Source organism: Paramacrobiotus metropolitanus, unplaced genomic scaffold, assembly GCF_019649055.1.
Source record: "Paramacrobiotus metropolitanus isolate TYO unplaced genomic scaffold, Prichtersi_v1.0 Parri_scaffold0000027, whole genome shotgun sequence".
NCBI lineage: Eukaryota > Metazoa > Tardigrada > Eutardigrada > Parachela > Macrobiotidae > Paramacrobiotus > Paramacrobiotus metropolitanus.
In genome coordinates this window covers 923,033-930,165 of record NW_026570247.1, presented here as the reverse complement: position 1 = coordinate 930,165, position 7,133 = coordinate 923,033, and the positions used below count along the sequence as shown (strand labels likewise).

The 7,133-nt window shown below is 44.4% G+C and overlaps 1 protein-coding gene and 1 pseudogene across 2 annotated transcripts; both read right to left on the bottom strand.

The window, feature by feature from the left end:
- Positions 1 to 1,227: 1,227 nt before the first annotated feature.
- LOC129587998 (uncharacterized) lies at positions 1,228 to 2,684 on the bottom strand. Of its 2 annotated transcripts, none has more exons than XM_055481989.1 (2): positions 1,762 to 2,684; positions 1,228 to 1,563 (listed from the first exon to the last, which is right to left on the bottom strand). In XM_055481989.1, exons 1-2 carry the CDS (start codon positions 2,615 to 2,617, stop codon positions 1,298 to 1,300), a joined length of 1,122 nt encoding a protein of 373 aa, XP_055337964.1. In that variant the 5' UTR covers positions 2,618 to 2,684; the 3' UTR covers positions 1,228 to 1,297. The 2 variants fall into 2 exon arrangements, with proteins under 2 accessions (XP_055337964.1, XP_055337965.1); XM_055481990.1 differs by having other exon boundaries at positions 1,812 to 2,684.
- A 1,711-nt stretch (positions 2,685 to 4,395) lies between these two features.
- On the bottom strand, positions 4,396 to 6,750 carry LOC129588012 (serine/threonine-protein phosphatase PGAM5, mitochondrial-like; annotated as a pseudogene).
- Positions 6,751 to 7,133: the final 383 nt, after the last annotated feature.

The window sequence follows — 7,133 nt, the reverse complement described above, 5'->3', positions numbered from 1 at the left end:
GACCCTTTGTGCTACCAAGCTTGTGATAATTAAAACAATCCTGGCCAGGAAACGTGCGATGACAATCCGGACAAACGAGAAGATTGTCGGCATCTTGCGAGCAAGATGCGCGGAGACACAACGAACACCTCGCACGGCAGCGATGCTTAACACGGCTATCGTACCCCTTCATGCACTCAAAACACCAGTAGTTACGCTTAAAGAACGCCGGCAAGGACTTCAGCAAATCAAAGTGCCCGTCATGATGCAGCAGAATTATATGATTCTTATGCTTATGGCCTTTATGGACAATGGCATTCGCATGGTCAACGCTGACCACAACAATACGATATGCGGTAAGAACCTTCTCGAACGCCGATAAATCTCTAAGAGTGTACGCCCGCTCTGGCAAACCGGCACGCTTGATGAGCTGCTTGGCTAACTTCGTAGTCACTCGCTTACCCCGCCGCAGGCTCCGGAACAGCTTCTTGTCGTTGTCGGCTAAAGCTTTGCCCATTACCAACGCGCGCGCCATGCAAAGGTTATCATCGCCATTAACAATCGTCACGGACTTCATCTTCTTCAGACGACGCATCAGGAGTGCCGGTACATCCTTCACACAACGACCAAACGGCAGCTCCGTATGTTGAACAAAGATTTGGAAGGAATCATCCAGTCTGAATTCTTCATGGCTGTTCAAAACGCGCTGAATATCGGCCATCCACCGCTGGACACTCAACTCGGTCCGGAGGGTCAGCGATGTATAAAGAGGACGATCAAAATGACGGGAATCAACACGCAGACGGACCGCATCGCTGTCGTTCACACCAGTCAATATAACAGCCAGAATATACTCTAAAATGCTACAAATGGTTTGCGAAATGTCACTGATCGCAGTACCAATTAAATCAGAAACCTTAACGTCAAAAGTGTTCAGATGTACACGAAATTTTCTGGAATATTTACGACCAATGCAGCGAACATCGACTCTGTCTGCTATATCCGAACTACCGCCCCACTGGGGCATAGGTTCATCCAAAACCCAGTCATCCTCTGCCGCTAGCATGGCAGCATCACGTAATGTATCGCTATCTAACTGCATGGGATCGTCGTCATCCCAATCACCGTCCGCAATTAAGTCAGCCATATCAACATCAGATAATGTGTAATCCATGATTGAAATTCATTAGTAACACTTTCTAAACAAAAACACGCCAACTAAATTTAATTCAGAACAAGTGAGCTTGATATGAAATACTGATAGTGGCTAACGTACACAAACGGTTGCTGGCCTACGCAGTGGCTAAGCTACACAATGCTACAATAAATAATTGTTAACAGTAAAGTTCCACATCTGACACTGCTCACGCACGTAATCAATACTGGCAAAGCATGTAAAAGAACAATCAGAATAGACAGGCATCAGCTCCAGCAAAATACTGTAGAAACTAGACGCTTGCAGGTTAGACAGCATCACCGACAACTGCCCTTCCGTCGGTCCAGTGATGTCCATAGAGCGCGCAGCATGGACGGCTTCCATAGCCAGGTATGCTCGGAAGTCCTTCCAAAACTCTTGCGGCAACGCTAAAAAAGATGAAAGATGAATTCAATTCGATTCAGTGAACAATGAATGTAAAAATATGAATACCGAACTTTAATGAACATTGAACTGAATTGAAATGAATTTAATGAACACTGAACTACAGTGAACATTGAACTTTATGAACGTTGAACTGAACTGGTTGAACAATGAAATGAACTTGCATGAACTGGTGACCTTACGTTTGATCCCATGGGAGAAGCCCGGGAAGAGCTGCGGGAGAAGCTCGTACCAGTTCTTGCATCGCAGGCGCTGCAGGGTGGTTTGGCTGATCTTGGGCGTGGCTACGCTGCGATGATTGTCGCCCACGCGCGAAATCCGCAGCTGGAAGTGCTTGCCGGATTTCAGGGAGATCCAGGCGGCGTGCAGGGTGAGGGAGAACCCTTTCCGAAACATTGGGTCGACGAGTTCGCCCCTCTTGACAGGTGGCGATGCGCGGTGGATCTGGGCGTCGCACTCAGCCGAGAGAAGAAAGCGCAGTACAGCACGCAGCTCCCCCATGGTGGTGGCACAACCGGCCTTCTCTTTCCCACGACAGGTGTGCAGGGTCGCGAACTGCGGGACGCCATTCTCACGGTAGATGTTAACCGTCAACGCTCCGCTGTGCGTCAAAGTCACGGTATCCACATTGGCATACATCGATACCGGTCCGCTAGGTCGAACTTGAAGGAACTCGTGCAGCGTTGCCTGCTCACCGAGCGTAAGTTGGGATGGGGGAGCCGGAGGTACTGGGTCGAACGTTGGCACGAGCTGGCATGGCGGCTGAAACTGGGTGGCATTGCTGGGTTCGGGTACGTGGATCAGGACGGGCTCAGGATCCGCTTCGGCCGGCGGCGGCGGGGAGATCGCCTCGTACCGTGGTAGGTATCGGTCCTTCTGTGTATCCGGATCGACAAATCCCTCGCTTACTTCAGGAACCACACCTGCTTCCCGCAAAATCTGATCCACGATATCAAATTCAGCGTTAAAGGACGCTACACTTTCATGAAAATTACGGCCCCAGGCCTCCCAATCCATAGGTGAAAGATATTCGGACATTTTAGAAAATACGTCAGATAAAGAAATCGTGCAAGTCAAATATTACAAGTTTGTAAGTGCAGACAAGTGCGAATAATTTGCATGGAGATCAAATTGCATGGATGAACCCGCGAAAGACTATGCAGTTAAGAAACAAGTTGAATACGCTAGCAACTAGCTGAGTAGACTAGCAACTAGATGGGTAAAGTAGCTACGGAGCGTTGCTCTGGCAACGAGTGAGATCGTTTGTGTGTATGCCAATACTATTATCAACAATAAACTGAATAAAGAACTATATTATGTGTATGTGAATGCATTTGCTAGCACCTGTGATTATTATCTTGTAACGTAAAGCGACACCGTAGCCCACTGGCATTTATTAATTTCATACAACAATGCTGAAAAAAACACAAGTAGCGCAAAAACAACCAACGAATTACAATTCCGAATCCGCAGAATCCTCGGAGCACGAGTTGCTCACATGATCCATCTCCCAATCCGGATCTACGAATAAAAAGAATTAAAAGCAAATTAAAAATAATTCAGCTCAAAAAATCAAGTTTACCTTCTTCCAGCGCTTTGACGGCGGCTGCCATTTCCTCCGAATCCTTGGTGGATTCTTCTTCGAATTCTAGTTTAAAAAATATAACTGATAAATAAAAAGGAAACGAAAGATAATTTGATAGTAATTAATAAACGTTAATAAAAATAAATACCAGTATCGGAAACATATAATTACGATTCCTCCGCGCTGCTGCTGGAGTCCTCCTGGACGATGTGTCCGGTCACCTGGATGTCGGTGTTGGGAAACAGCAGCTCCAATGCTTCCTGACAGGACGAGCTGCGGGTGATCGGGTTGTACCCGACATCCAGCAGATCCAATGGCAGGTTTCGGATCGGTCAGAAGTCGTCCGCCGACTCGAACAGGTTGTCCGGAAGGTGCAGCTGTCGGAGGGAATGACAGTCCCGGAGGGCCTCCAAGGCCGATCCGGACAAAGCGTTGCCCTCCAGGTACAGCGACTGCACCGTCGCTTTACCAGGGAGGTTGGCCAGCGATGTAAGGCCACACTTGGCCGCGGTGATAGACCTGTAGAATTATTCTACATTTATTTAAGCATTTTACTTGATTCACAATTTCAGCCAAATTATTAAAATTTTTAAAAATTATTTGTACAACAAAATCTTACTGAATATTCGTAAATCCAGCAAACAGTGGTGTTGGCGGAATTTCGACCATCTTGATATGGTCAAAATACAATGTCGACACTGTCGGCGCCAAGGTTTGTAGGTATGCTTCAACCTGGGCAGTGGCATCCTGAAAATGATCAACGGCTGCGGGCTGTACGGCGTTATTGTCCATAGTAGTACTGTATAGCAGTAAGTGTAACAAGAATTCAAAAGTAAATAAGTTTAGCTGTTCAACTCGTTAGAAAACAATGTCATACATTGAGCTAATCCGGCTACAACATCCTGTATTTATTAGAAAAAACTTGGTGCAGAATGTGGCGCTTAGCCACTAGGCCAATCAAAAAGGACAGTTTCGGATATTACACTTATTCAAGTTCTATAATAACAAGACTGATCGCTAACCGTACATTCGAATCTTTATTCACAATAATAATTATCACAAACAGATCAACATCTGCGCAGGTAACAACAGAGAAGCTTATAAAAGAAGGAAACCCAAGCAGCATACCGTGATGGCTTTTTCACCGGTGCGTACGACTTATTTTCCTGATTAAGATGTTCATCAGCAACAAACCGTATAAAAATATATGAAAAACAGCAACTAATAACACTGCGCTTCTCCAGGACAAGACCGGCAGTCCTCCTAGACATGGTGGGCATGAAAATCCGATTCCTTGATTTCTTTTACATGCGTAAGCTCATCTGTTCAACATGAACAATCGTAGCGTGATATAAAGGCATATTATTACTTATTGTTATTCTTGTCTGCAAATATGTACCAGTAGACAAGCAAATAGCCTGAAAATTTTGAAAAGACGAATTCCTTACAGACGTTTTACTTACGATATAATTGTACATAAAAATCTTACCCGTCCATTAGGGCGTATGGTCAGCCAAGTTATACTGATGTGGTATAAGGACATCCGTAACCACGCTTCTGGAGGTAACTGCAGAGCTCTGAAATTCATATATTGTTAGCAGTAGTATTTCAAGCAAACTACACGCTGCAATAGTCACTTATAACAAAAACCTTAACACTATAAAACTATAGCAAAACAACGTCATTTAACTAGAGTACAGATGACGGAAACAACCTTTCGCATCAGCATAGAGCGCCATACAAGTCTTATTAATGGCGACTCGAACTAAATCAACAATCAATCATTTCTGATCGATAAAGTAAGGGAAAACTATGCATTATATCGATTTCAGATGCCTACGTTGCTGTAATAACCGGCGTATTAGCAAAAGTGCTGAAATGGATTAAGTGGTTTCGTACACCGGCATAGTCAAGTAAAAAGTGCCTCCCAGTGGTAATTTTACAACCGCTTCCATTAGAATGGTGAACGAATTTGAAACACACAGGCCCACCTGCAGACAAATTAGCTAATAACGTTGGCATGGCATACGATGATCTCAGAACTGCCCATCTCCTGATCAGTATCAGCGAACGCCGGAAGGCCACCTCTAACCTGAATGAAACACCGGAAGGCCGCAATCTAAAAAAATTTAAAAAGTATTTTTTTCGAAATTTATTTACGAATTTTAAGATACCAATGGCAATTAAAAAAAGCGCATCAGTTTTTCGTTTTAAGTCAATTTATAACAACAAAATCCCACCTGAGCACCCGGTCGCAAGCTGCCCGCCGAGGTTCGGGAGGAATAGAAGCGCCCTGACGGATCAGATCAGCGCTCTCGAGCTCAACTTCCGGCAAGGATGAGGCAATAATTTGAGCAGTTTTCCGAGCACGGCACATGCTCGAGTGGATCAGTTTTGTCCAAGGAAAGAGCAAATTACGCAGACGTTTTCCTGTGTTCTGAGCTTGTGCGCGGCCTGCGAAAACATGTCAGTGCTACAGTCTAAAATATAAAAGGCTTAGAAGACAGCGATTGTACAATGCAGCTCCATCGGCTATCTTTCTGATTCGCTTATCTTAATTACTTCTGCCATATGTCCGACCAATTTATCCAGACACAGAGCTTTAACGTTGTATAGCTTGCTTACCTAGTTCTATGAGTATACGACATTCATCTGAGATCCCATCCACAACACAATGTCCATGTCGGAAGAAAAATAAATTTCGCGTAGCTTTAGGCGTCGCCGCCGCCAAGTCCGGTTCCCGAGCATTAGGCTTCGCTTTTAGCCGTATCAGCTGGCTCACGTCTGTCCCAGTCTACACGAACAAATCACTAAATCAAAAATTGGAAAATTCATTGGATGCATGGTGAATTCCCAACGATAGTTTTATTCAAGACATCCTCAAAAATATTGACTAACATGCGCTTGCAGCAGTGCTGACGATTTAAAAAATCGTAAGTCGAGGTGGAATGATGCACCGTTTATAATTTACGATAATAAAATAAAAAATTAATAAAGTGTTAATGTGTGAAAATTTCCCAATACGTACATACACTCATTCGAATTCAAAAAAGTGAAATGCTGGGAGAAATTTACTTTTAGAAATTTAGTATCAAAGGGTGTTCCAAATTTTTTCAGAACTACTGCTATTAGTAATCAGTTTGATAGAAAGTCACGACAAAAAACTTGTGTAGGATGTCGATGATGTGAGAGAATGTTGTAAGGCGCACGCGACGATTTCCTGGCTCCAACCCGAGCTAATTATCAACAAAACTCACGATCACTTGCAAAAGTTGACAAAACAGCCCTTACTTTGATCCCATCGGCCACAGGAACTGGGTCCAGGCCCATCACAGGGGATCGCTCCGGGTGGCAGACCAGGATACAGATGGACGAAGTTTATGGAGGCATTGGCCACTTCTACGGGTTGCGTGCACTGTCCCACCATGTCGTCATTCTCCCAAATACTGGCGATGGCTGCCGCGGTACATGTACTGGCCAGCAGACCCAACGACGCCAATAGCGCCTTCTTTCCCGCTCCCACAGGCATATCACGCAGATGAGCACACACCGTACGAATCATCGACACAGCATTGTCCAGTGACAAGGAGAATAGTACGTGGGAAAAAACAACTGGAATCCTACCAGAATCAGTTTTATCAAGAGGGAAATATTCGGAAGTTGCGATTGGTATCAACTTGGCTGAAACCCACATGCTTGGAGATGACGAAACTGTTACAAACCACATACTCGTGCCCGTGCTTATGCGCCGTATGAGTGTCCAGACAAACGGCTTAACATTGCCGTGGTACTCTTACCACATTTAATTGCAGCACACCGATAACAGGAATCTAAATAAACTTAAATACAAAAATTACGATTTTTTCCGCTGTATTTTTGTTGTTTTTTTAATAGTTCTCTTTGTTTTCGAACTCGAATATTGATATTCATTAGTAATTTGTTTCGCTCTTGAAATTACTACTACATTTA

Excerpts from the sequence above, each read along its gene's own strand:
- LOC129587998 (XM_055481989.1), bottom strand. The coding sequence starts at position 2,617 with ATGTCCGAATATCTTTCACCTATGGATTGGGAGGCCTGGGGCCGTAAT. Across the intron at positions 1,564-1,761 it reads CTTCTCCCATGGGATCAAAC|CGTTGCCGCAAGAGTTTTGG; the intron begins GTAAGGTCACCA and ends CATCTTTTTTAG.